At 27.6% G+C, this 12,689-nt stretch overlaps 1 protein-coding gene across 2 annotated transcripts; it reads left to right on the top strand.

Moving 5' to 3' along the window:
• Positions 1-5,128: 5,128 nt before the first annotated feature.
• LOC130663930 (putative fatty acyl-CoA reductase CG5065) lies at positions 5,129-12,355 on the top strand. 2 transcript variants are annotated; one of them, XM_057463508.1, is made up of 7 exons: positions 5,129-5,268; positions 8,369-8,646; positions 9,010-9,326; positions 9,781-10,215; positions 10,279-10,464; positions 11,631-11,891; positions 11,969-12,355. In XM_057463508.1, exons 2-7 carry the CDS (start codon positions 8,392-8,394, stop codon positions 12,036-12,038), a joined length of 1,524 nt encoding a protein of 507 aa, XP_057319491.1. In that variant the 5' UTR covers positions 5,129-5,268; positions 8,369-8,391; the 3' UTR covers positions 12,039-12,355. The 2 variants fall into 2 exon arrangements, with proteins under 2 accessions (XP_057319491.1, XP_057319490.1); XM_057463507.1 differs by lacking the exon at positions 5,129-5,268 and adding an exon at positions 5,931-6,076 and having other exon boundaries at positions 11,969-12,354.
• Positions 12,356-12,689: the final 334 nt, after the last annotated feature.

The following is a 12,689-nucleotide window of genomic DNA, read 5'->3' as shown; positions in this document are numbered from 1 at the left end:
GATGCAACTCCGCGAAAGATTTATGATAAATCATCGAAATACCTGGATGTCATTAACCCGAGATGATACTCACTTTTTAATATATATATATATATTAGACTGGGCCAAAAAAATCGACTATTTTTTGTTTTTAACGATACTGTGTAAATATTATTTGGGATGACAAAAAAAAATTATTGTGAAAATTTGAGCCCTTAATTTTGATATTAAGAGGTATATCATCGCAATTTTTTATTTTTTTTTAATGAGCGGGTTTTTGTCATAACTCTCAAACCATCGAGATAAACGAAATCGACTCAGATACATTTTTTGAAGGAAATTTGATGCTCTACAAAAAAGATCTGATTGAAATTTTTCGTCAGATGAACCATTTCCTTATAATCATGCTTTGAACGTTGGTATGATTTTTAAATTTGATTGTTCAACTTTGGAATTTTGTAATTCATGTAAAAATAAGTTTCCAGAAAAAGACAATGAATATTCTTGAAGGAAATTAAATGCTCTACAAAAAAAGTCTCTTAACAATTTTCGCTAAATACACTCCTTCAAAAGTTATTCAAGGTTGAAGTTATGTAAAACGACTTCAATAATCTTGAATAACTTTTGAAGGAGTGAATTTAGCGAAAATTGTTAAGAGACTTTTTTTGTAGAGCATTCAATTTCCTTCAAGAATATTCATTGTCTTTTTCCGGAAACTTATTTTTACATGAATTACAAAATTCCAAAGTTCAACAATCAAATTTTAAAATCATACCAACGTTCAAAGCATGATTATAAGGAAACGGTTCATCTGACGGAAAATTTCAATCAGACCTTTTTTGTAGAACATCAAATTTCCTTCAAAAAATGTTTCCAAGTCGATTTCGTTTATCTTGATGGATTGAGAGTTATGAGACAAAAACCCGCTCATTTAAAAAAAATCGAAAATTGCGATGATACACCTCTTAATATCAAAATTAAGGGCTCAAATTTTCACAATAATTTTTTTTTGTCATCCCAAATAATATTTCCACAGTATCGTTAAAAACAAAAAATAGTCGATTTTTTTGGCCCAGCCTAATATATATGTGTCTTTTTTCTACTGGGATGATTCATTTAAACTTTTAATATTCTATTAATAAGAATTTTTAAAACATCAAAATATATTTATATTAAAATCTATGACGGCGCGTCTGAAAATAAATCTGCAAAAAAATCGGCCAAATCTATTCATAAATTATTTATCCTTTTAATTAAACTTGTGAATGAATCTTTCGCACGGTGAAATTTTTTTATCATGACTAAGACGGTCTCTGAAACATCGGTTACAACTTCGCCGAAATACCTGCGGAATTTAAAGGGTATTTCCGGCGATACATTTATGGATTTCACAACAATCAGCAACCGATTCCTTGACTAAAAAATTTAACTTTTGTATAATAAAAGCAAAAAAAAAGTAGTAGGGTCAGTTTTAAAGATAACCGCCGACTCAATTCTTTTTCAAGAGCCACATCACGTTACCGCCATTCCAATTCGATAAATATTGATAGAACCGCGAAAATTCTATAAATACCAACAAATATTATTTTTAAATAAAATAATTTAAATATTTTCGCGCCAAAGGAGTAGAATTAATCTCGCGTGAGGAAGATCACGTATGTCTCTGCCGACCTTTATACTCAGACCCAAGGACACGAAAGGATCGTCAATTCTGCCCAATAAAATTTTGTTTTAATTTAAACCCCCCTCCCCTTAATTTAATTTTGCACCTTTTTATTCCTTTTGACGTCACGTAGAGAAATTTATTCCCGGAAATTCTTTCTTGATTAAATACATACTTATTATTCAATAACTTTTATGTGTGAGTTCATCGCCCAACTTTTATGTAAAATATATATATATATATATATATGATCAGACGAATTAAAATGGCCTCGATTTAACATGTCTCGTACTGAAGTATTCCCGAAACAAGGACATAAGAAGTGGGTCATCTAGTGATGGAAAAACAAAAATTTCTAATTAAAATTGATAATTAATAATTTAAAAAAAATTAATTCGCGGTAATTTAAAAGTAAATAAATTAATTTATTATTATTATCATTGAATTTCTTATTATCAGCGATGAATAGAAGATCAGCCATGAATTAAATCTAAGATATAAAATTCCTTGTATTTTAAAAAACCCCCGCGAATTTAGTTGAGCGGAGAATAGCGATATCGAATAAAAGCTAGTAGATTATTAAATATAATAAATGCTTATTGATTAATATTACGGGAATGGTTGTCAGAATGACAGAAAAATTTAATAAATTGGCTGGGGGTCTTTGTGCCGCCCAAGGACTGAGCCAATGAACTATTTCGATCATCTCTTCTCTATAAATATACAAGGAAAAAAATATCAATTAATTATTCATATTTTTTACGTAATTTTTGATAAACTCGAGAGGAAACGAGGTAATTTTTTTGTAAAGAGACCTTTTGGGATGTGATATTTTTTAATTTTTTAACCAATCGAATCTTGTGGTTACTTGACACATAATTTATTTATGAAACACCCGAAATTTATTTTACGTCATGCGCTTCGGTGTTTATTATTAATATTTATAACGCGATGAATTTAATTGTTATTTAATAATTAATATTTAATATCTCTATTTAAGGATGTGATATCATGAGTGTATATTTTTTTTTTCTACTCCTTTGGTTGACAATCTGACGTCTGTTTGAAGCATCACGTAATACATTACAATTTTAAATAAAAAAATTACTACTATTTTTGACATATTATTATTTAAAAATATATAAAAAAAATTTTAATTTAAAATTTCTATTTTTAGTAAAAAAAAATGATCATTTTATAAATAATTATTATCACTGAAAAAATCGGTATCCGTATTTAGAAATTTTAATTATAATTTATAGTAGGCAATAAAAAATAAAATTTTTAATTAAAATTTACTGTTTTCAGTAAAAAATAAGTCAATACTGAAAATTTACTGTCCGTATTTAGAGATTTCAATTTACTGTTAAAGAAAAATTTTTTTATGATAATTATTAGTACTAATTTACTAAAAGGCTAAAAATAATTTACTTTTGAATAAATTTACAAATTTACTTTTATCATTTAATTACTTATGTGTTTATTCAGGAGAATAAAATTTAAAAAAAAAACAATAAATTTTTTCACGATTACAATCAAGTGAATTTAGTGATCGTTAAAAAAAATTTATAGTATTTTAATTTTTTTTGAGTTAAATGTTTGTAAACTAAGAAATTAATGGATGACAAATAATTGGATTGGGGTGTTAGATCCAAGGCATTAGATATTGCGGAATTTATGGATACAAATATTGGGGATAACCCCAGAGTTAAACGTAAGTTAGATTTTTATCTAACTTCGAATGAGATAAATTTAATTCTGATTTGTGGACGACAGTTTTCACTAGACATCAGCTGACATTTTTCGATCTCCTTCAAGTTTCCGGTTTAGAAAAATTTCATCCAATTTATCCTCGCGATTGAATGTTGTGCAGTTTCGATGTTAAGAAAAACCTTGCGTTCAATTTCAATTTTCATGCGGGATAAAAATATGCAAATTAAAATAATATTTTTCTCAACAATTATCAGGATTTAAATATTTAAATGCGGAAGTGACATCCCAGTTATTCCGCGAATGAGCGGGAAAATAAACAGACGGGCAAAACGTCACGGCTTACTTTACTTACTTCAGTGCGATTTAATGACGTCATTTATACCAGAATTTTTCACAAACAGAATCCCCGTATATGGGAATTTTCTGGGCTTACCCACCGCCGAGTCTAGTCATCATTGCAAATAATATATTTTTATATCTTTAAATATTTATTCTATAAAGTTGTGACATATGTTTCGATAACAATTACTACAGGATAATTTATATTAATAATTTCGTGAATTATTTATTTAACTGGGATTAAGAGCACAGATGTTTAATTCAATGGAAATTGAACGGAAAAATTATTTATTTACTTTAAACACATGTACGATTATTTTCTAACGCTCATGAGCAGATAAAAATTTTTTTTTTTTTATTCTTTGGTGTAATTAGAAGTAAGTAGAGAGTGTTTATTTTTAATTGATGAGTTGACAAGTGATAGAAAATTTATTTATGGCAATTTTAGCCTCGGGATCAGTTTAAATTTAAATTCTGTAGGCAATACAGATTGTGGAATTAGTAAGATCGTTAAACTTGTACTTAAGTGACATCTGACGTAGTCTTGGGAACCCCGTAACTATTAATTACCAAATAAATTTGTGTAATTAAAATTTAACAAAAACTTTTTCGAAATTTTAAATTTCAGACTTGAGTTGGAGGGGCAGATAAAGAAAATTTTTAAGTTAAAAATTTTATGATAGGAAAGGGCAGGGGCAAAATTGAAAATCAAAAAATCACAATTATAAAGAATTTTCTCAGTTTTCCATTTTCCGACCCTCAAACAAAATAAGAAAAAATGGATCATAAAGTAAAAAGCATAAAATTGAATGAAGGAAGTTCAAGCTTTGAGATCTTACACTGATTTCTTTCTTGAGATTTATATTTATTTATCTTATATCCTGAGTTTTTTATCCTACATATTCTTCCATGATTGACCTATTTTATATTTTATTAAATATATATACATGTATGCATTCGTGAGATTCTCTTACGCAAGCGACAATTTCTCCCAACGAAATTGGGTTATGGAATTTTCACGGCTAAAGTATTGCTGTGAAATTACGAAGTGACATTCAATTTTATCCCTTATTCAAGTATACATATATATATTCGTTCTATTGATTACAATTGTAATCTACAAATATAATGCCCACGATAAATTTATCTGGAGGACAAAGTAATTTAAAATTTGGTCTCGTTCATTTTTTTTTAATTTCACACAATCAAAAAAATTATTTTCGTAAAAAAATTATAATTATTATTAAAAAAATAACAAAAAATTAAACACTTGTAATAAAATGAAATTGAAATAAATTTTAAAGTAAAGAAAGTCGAGGATTGTGTTCAAGTACAGGGTAGAGGTAGGGATTATTATGAATCGGAGTAAAAGCAGAGGGGCATTATATAGAAACGAAGAAATCGATGGATCTTACCAGTCGTTATCAACAAGTTTGTGCATTCACGTGCTGTTTATTCGATTATATCTCACGTAGCTCTTATTATTATTATTAGTTTTTTTTTAAACGAATCGATTTAAATTATCGGTGTTTATGGTCGTTACAGTTGCAGTGGGGGTGGTTTTGGTACTTAAGGTAAGCTCTGGTGTTTAGAAAATAAGTAAATCTATAAATACACATATATGTATGATGTGCATGAGTATGTATGAGTGTTTGTGACATAAATGCACGTGAACATACTGAGAAACTTTAAAAATACAAAATATAAATGCGTATAGAGTGCAAGTACTGAAAGAAAGTAACTTCCGACTCCATGTGAGAGCGATGCAGTTTCCTTATTGCATAATGCAGCAACTGGGCTCGTATCTTAAGGAAACAAGATTTAAGATTTATACTCTCTCCGTCGTTCATTTTCACTTATTCATAATAATGATAATGTTTTTATTTTTACATTTTTTATTATTTTAAAATTTTATTCCATGCTTTCAAAATAAATTAATAATTTTTATGGCATTTTTTTTTTTTTAATATTTAAGACCAAGTACTTGAGGCATTTTAAGTCATGTTTATTTTAACTATGGCGCGAAATCTATTTTTAATTCATCTCGAGTTATTTTAATTTCTAAAAATTTTAAAAAATTAAAAAAAAAATTTTATGAAACTTGAAAAAAAAAAAAATGATTCGGCGGTTGTCAAATCAAATTTAAAATAAAAAATACACAAGTAGAGTCATCTGGTGTGAAAGAATAAAAAACAAGAGACCCGTTGTGACGACGCTTTCCAACTCGGCGTCGCGACGTCGCAATAAAAAATAAAAAAAAACCCGCACCGCTTTTATTGTCGTTCTGCCGGTTTAGTTCGGGTTTCAACAGTCGCGCGTGTTCTCACCTTTGACGCGCCAAGTCGTCATTTGACTGTCGATTGCGAAGGTTGTACTCGATGTGTACGTATTACTTTTTTCATTTTTTATTTATAACAATTGATAACAATATAAAATCCCTAAATATCTAATTTGAATATCAAACCCACCACCAAAAATCTTTTACTAAACCACCAAAATTTATTTACCAAATTCTCCGGCTTATAAATTTAGTTGAATTTATCCGATTTAGTTTTTATCACTCGATAAATTTTTTTCTTATCATAATTACAAAGTACATTAATAAACTTTTTAAATTGAATAATTTCTCCAGTAATTTCAGTTAAATTTAATTACCGAAAAATAATGAACGTGACTAAATATTTGTCACAAATTTATAAAAAAACTTTATCAGCCGCCCGCAATTAGTTTATCGCCAGCAATTATTTTATCTACGACCGCAACTCGCGTTACATAAAAAGTAAAAACTATCCGCCTAAACAATGAAAAATATTAAATAATAAAATAAAAAATATTAATTTTACCATCTAGTAATTGAGTAGAACAAAAAGGGTCATTAGTTTTTAATTTATGGAAAAGTTTATTGATCGATATCAACAATATATTTACACCATGTCCATCGAAAGTTTTATATTTGGTTCAACTACTACCTACTATAATAGTTTATCATATTACATATATAGATATATATAGAACTATAACATTTATTGTACTACATTTGATGCCACGTGCAAACTATACGACTCATTTTTATCGATTGGAAAAGGTTACCACTACCTTCAAGGTATCATTTAATAAAAAATTAATAGCATCCATGAAAAATTAAACACTCAGTACATGATATAATCCCATTACATTGCTCCCTTTTATAGGATTATTCTTTTTGGTCGACATTCAATCTATTTTATTCTATTAATTTCATACTTTCTGCGGAAGATTTTTTTCATTTTTAATAAAATCGCTCGAAAAATTTAAATACTCACGTCCCTGATTAAAAAAATTTAAAGCCTATAAGAAGAGAGATTCAAAAATATTCAAGGTATTCAAAAATATTTAAAAGTATTAAAAAAAATTTTTTTTGAATCCCTTTAAATCGATATTTTTAATCAGGGATATTTATGTAAAAATATATGTATGTTAATTTTCATATTGATAAATTTAAAGAGTAATTAGTAATTTTATTAATTGACCTTGCGATTTATGTGACATTTGATCAATTAAAGTTATAAATATATTAAATAAATGTAAGCTTTGTTAACTATACATTGAATTATGTCTATATATTTATGTATGTAAAGAGTGAGACATTAAGTTTCACTTTCACTAATCGATATTTACAGGAAAAATACTCACGAACAAGTTTTTTAAATTATTTTATCTACTTTTCATTATCGTTTATTTCATCTACAAATATATTTTACGTTTTTGATAAAATCGTAGAAATATGCAGGGACAAATTATAATTTATAATTACATTGATAAAAGTCAAGTGTTATATTAATCAAGACATTTTTTGTGGTATGAAAAATGACGTTGGGGTTTTTTGTTACTTCATAAATAAAAACAAAGTAATTATTAATGTCTTATCTGATTAGTTCTGACAATAATGACGGCCAGTAGTTTATTTTACAATTTTGTAAATCGATAGTAAATGAAAAAATTAATTTTTGTGTATTTTGGATCTGCAGGCGTTTAATATAAAATTTTTTTGGGCTTTAAATATCGAACGATTGCTGAGCGAATCAATAACTTATCGATTAATGTTTCTTTTTTATTTTTAAAATAAGAATTTATTGAATACATACAATGTATGTACGTTTATATAATTTTAAATAGTGCGCATAAATTTTCAATAAAAATTCAAATTTTCCGTGATTATGATTTTATTAATTAAACATCTAAACATGACATCATATTTAATTTTTTAAAATTTACTGCGCAATTTTGAAAATCGGGAATACACTCAAGTTTTTCATTGAATTTTTTTCGAACCGGTTTAAATATTTTTGAAAATAAGCAGAAAAATTTAGGATATGTATTAAATTTTTAAAAAATTCATAATTTCTGTAGCGCCCTCATTTAGCCCGGCCTTCACCGGAATCCGACTATTCGAATTAAATAATAAAATAATGGTCATAAGAAAAATATAAGAGATACATGTCAATTGATGATCAATAATAAAGTATCGTATCGAGCTTGCAAAGAATTTTTAAACACAAAATATTATTAAATGAAACAAATGTCACATTACCAAGTAATTAAATGCAAAACATGACTCCGAGCATTCTGTCATTAAAAACAAATTCGAATAAATTATCATTAATATTTAAATGAAATGAAATAAAAAAATTACAGATTTAGAATAAATAATTTAAAAAATGGGTACATCTAATACACAAACGGAAAATGGTCATAAACACAACAATGAAGAAGCTAATCCCGGAGGAACATCTATCGAAGCCTTTTTTGCAGCATCAGTTATTCTTATCACTGGAGCCACTGGATTTCTGGGAAAAGCTTTGCTTGAAAAATTACTTCGTTCATGTCCAAGGATATCGACAATCTACGTTTTGATTCGACCAAAAAAAGATCTTACTATGGAAGAGAGGTTCCAAGCCCTTTTAGACAGCACTGTAAGTCTTGTTACTTTATTATTATAAAAATAATGCACAGAAAAAAAAGATTTCTTAGCGCAAAAAATTTTTTCTTGTTCTAAGAAAATTTTTACTTGACCCAAGAAATTTTTTGTATTATAAAGTGAAAACAAAACTTTTCTTGGGGTAAGAAAAAATTTTCTCGGAACAAGAAAAAAATTTTTTAGGCGAGAAAAAAATTCTTGAGCCAAGAAAAATTTTTGTCTTCAATTCATAATACAAAATATTTCTTGCGCCAAGAAATTCTTTTTTTCTGTGTGTATGATTGATTACTATTGTTCTTATTTATAATTAATTTACATAATAAAATATTTATATGTATGTATATATTTGTTTGGACAGGTGTTTGACAGAATAAGACGGGAATGTCCAAGTGCATTTAGTAAAATAATTCCGGTAATGGGTGACGTAAGCCAACCGGACCTTGGTCTAAGTGAGCAAGACCGTTTAATGTTAACACAAAAAGTAAACATCGTCTTTCATGGTGCTGCTACCGTCAAGTTCAATGAACCATTAAAAGTAGCTATGAATTTAAATACACGCGGTACTGAACGTGTTATCGAACTCTGCACTGGCATGATAAATCTCATAAGCTTTATTCATGTTAGTACTGCTTACAGTAATCCCGAACAGGCTGAAGTTGATGAAATTATTTACAAGTAATTGCTTTTAGTTACTACTGCACTCATTGAAAATTATCATTTTTTTAAATTAAATCTAGTTTAAAATTCGAGTTATTTTTAAAAATTAATTTTTATGGCAGAATAATTAATTACAGTTTAAATTAATATTCAAAATTTAAATATGATATAATTATTTTTAAAAAAATTACAACTTTCAGAGTTTCATAAATTTAATATGATAATTTTTTACTTTCACTCTTATCTGGTTTAGCCGCTAAAAATTTTTAATTGATGAATTAAAAAGTTTTTTTTTCGGCGATACATTAAATTTTTATGAAACAATATCAACTATTACTATTTTTTTTTTTTTTTTCACTATTCGAATGTTGGAAAATTATCAAATGATTGAAAAAAAAAAAGTTTTAATTTTTTACGAGTGTGAAAATATAAAAAATAAATGATTTCGATCACGATAAAAATGTAATTTCAGTACAAAAATAATGCCGGATATAGCAATCGACATGTGTGAAAATTTGGATGACGAAACGTTGAGTATTTTGGAGGCAAATCTAAAAGGTAGACACCCCAACACGTACACGCTGACTAAAAGATTGGCCGAGCTGATTATTTTGAAAAGGGGAACAAGTTTACCTATTGCTATTGTGCGTCCCAGCATTGTTTGTGCAGCTTATCGTGAGCCATATCCAGGATGGATCGATAACACCAGCGGACTTACAGGATTGATCGTCCAAATAACTCGCGGCACACTCAAAAGTGTTTATTGTCAAAAAAATTTGAAAGTTGATATCATACCCGTCGACTATGTCGTCGACACTCTAGTTTGTGCCGCCTGGCACAACGTTATGAGAAGAACGAATACCATCAAAATTTATAACTGCGTTAGTGGTGCTTTCAATCCTATCACGTAAGTTTCCCATCTGATATCCGGCAATTATTTATTAATAATCGGGATGTATTTTTTTTTAAGCTGGGGAAAATTTGGTGATTACATCAATAAATATGCCGTTGAATCTCCGACAAAATTAACCATCTGGTATCCAGGATTTAATTTCACGCCTAGTTTATTGTTTCATAAAATTTCTACGTTATTGTTCCACCATGTTCCAGCATTTATTGTTGATATTGTATTAAAATTCCGCGGAGAAAAACCGATGTAAGTCAAAAACGTTTTTTTGAAACTGGAATCTGAAATTTAAGCTGCGGTAACTTTTATTTAAATTATCGGATTCAAATTTTGAAAAATGCATTTTTAAGCTTTGAATCTCCGCTTTGCATTGCATTCAACTAATATACCAAATATTTATAGGGGAGGGTGGGGCAGAGCGGCCCCCCTGAAATTTTGACCAAAAAAAAAATTTTTTTTTTTTCGACTAATTACTATAAATTCGATATGTTTGCGCATTTTTACCCCTACGCATGACATTTGGGGCAAAATGGACAAGCCCAAAATTTTGAAAAAGTGATTTTTTCATATTTTTATCGTCAAATTAAAAAAAAATTATTATAATTCCACATTTCTAGCCCTACGCATAACACCTGGGGCAAAATGGACCAGCCGAAACTTCCGAAAAAATTATTTTTTCATATTTTTCGGCCGTTTCTTTATGTGAGAGGCAAATTTGGTCACTAAAAATTTATAAAAATTAAATTTTTTTTTTTAGTTGATAAATTTTTGAAATAAAGTAAAATTATAGAATTTATTTTTTTTTTTATTAAATAACAATTAGTAATTAAGGTATCGAGAGTGAACGATTTTTTACGCTTTAAAAAATTTTTTTCGAGTAATATAAAACCAAAAATAGTTGTCAAGAGAAAGAAATACATTCTTAATGATGAAAACAATTAAAAAAAAAAAAAAACAAACAAAAAAATTTTTTTTATCACTTTTTGAAGGGGGGCCGCTCTGCCCCACAAAAAAAAAATTTTTTTTTTCAAAATTTTGGCAAAATGTTCATAAATTCGTTCGAAATAGGACAAAAGTAAAGTGATCTTATGGTTGAAAGCCACAAAAAATAATAATTGGCTTAGGGGGGCCGCTCTGCCCCACCCTCCCCTATATTTATAAAATTATAATGAGAAGTATAAAAAATTCAAATTTTTGGTATAATGTGAAAGATTTTCCTATTAAAAATTTGAGGGTTTGAAAATTTTTTCTGATAAATTTAAAAATACTCATGTAAAGTAGACATTCAAAACTACAAATTGCATTTTTGACGAAGTGGTTACGACAATTTAAAAAAAAGTTACAGTAATTTAAATTTGAAAAATTTTTTTACAAATCAAATTTGTTATTTTCCAAAATTAAACTTTTTCTTTCAGAATGTTGAAGTTATCGAAACGTTTCGCTCGTATTGCGTCGACGGGTTACTATTTTGCAAACAACGAATGGAAATTTTTGAGCAACAACATCAGTCAATTATCAGAGTGCGTCAAAACTGTAACTGACGCTCACAATTTTAACGTCGATATAAAAACACTTGACTGGAGTACTTATGTACATGGATATATATTAGGAATAAGAAAGTATATACTTAAAGATGGACCTGAAACACTGACACAAGCACGCAATCGATTGTCCAAGTAAGTTTCCATTCATTTAATAATAAACCATTCAATTATTTGATCAACTAATTACTTAAGCAAATATTTGTTTACAGACTTTATTGGTTCCAAAGAAGTATGCAGGCACTAATTGCATTTATTCTTATAAAGATAATTCTTCGGTGATCTTTAATTAAGTTTTGAAGACCAACGGAGAAGAAAAATATTTTTAAAAAAATATTTGTGTAAATATACGAAGAGAAAAAATTTTTTTGGGTCTTTACATGGTTAAAAATAATATTAAGTATTACGTAAGCATTTAAATAAATACAAATTCATCTACAATCGTTATATATTTATATATACTAAATATATATTTTTAAGAAATAATTATTAAATTTTAATTATTGTTATCATACTAACCGTTAGACCAACAACAAATTATAATTTAAAATAATTGTAATCCACTAGATAATAAAAAATTATTAAAAAATATTTTTTTTATTTTTTTCCTGTAGTAGGTTTAATTTTTTTGGCGCCAAATTAAATCTGGTAGGATGTTGACGAGTTTTAATAAGAAAATTTGATATTTTTATATAACTCTGGTAAATTAGAATTTTTTAAAAATGAATTATTTATATTTTTATGGCGGGAGGGTGAAAGTAAATTTAAAATTTAAGTAAAAAAAATTTTTTTAAGCTGAGTAGAATTGTATTAGAAATAAAACAAGAAGAAGAATAAAGAGAGCAAGAATAATAAAAAAATACCACAAAACATTCTCTCATTCACCCCAGACTTGTGTTCCTTCTCCATCTCCATCTCCATCTCCATCATCTC

Source organism: Microplitis mediator, chromosome 2 (genome assembly GCF_029852145.1).
Source record: "Microplitis mediator isolate UGA2020A chromosome 2, iyMicMedi2.1, whole genome shotgun sequence".
Taxonomy (NCBI): domain Eukaryota; kingdom Metazoa; phylum Arthropoda; class Insecta; order Hymenoptera; family Braconidae; genus Microplitis; species Microplitis mediator.
This window is presented reverse-complemented; position numbering and strand designations above follow the sequence as displayed.

Coding starts and splice junctions, on each gene's coding strand:
- LOC130663930 (XM_057463508.1), top strand. CDS start 8,392: ATGGGTACATCTAATACACAAACGGAAAATGGTCATAAACACAACAAT. Junction 9,327..9,780: donor GTTGATGAAATTATTTACAA/GTAATTGCTTTT, acceptor ATGTAATTTCAG/TACAAAAATAATGCCGGATA. Junction 11,892..11,968: donor GCACGCAATCGATTGTCCAA/GTAAGTTTCCAT, acceptor ATTTGTTTACAG/ACTTTATTGGTTCCAAAGAA.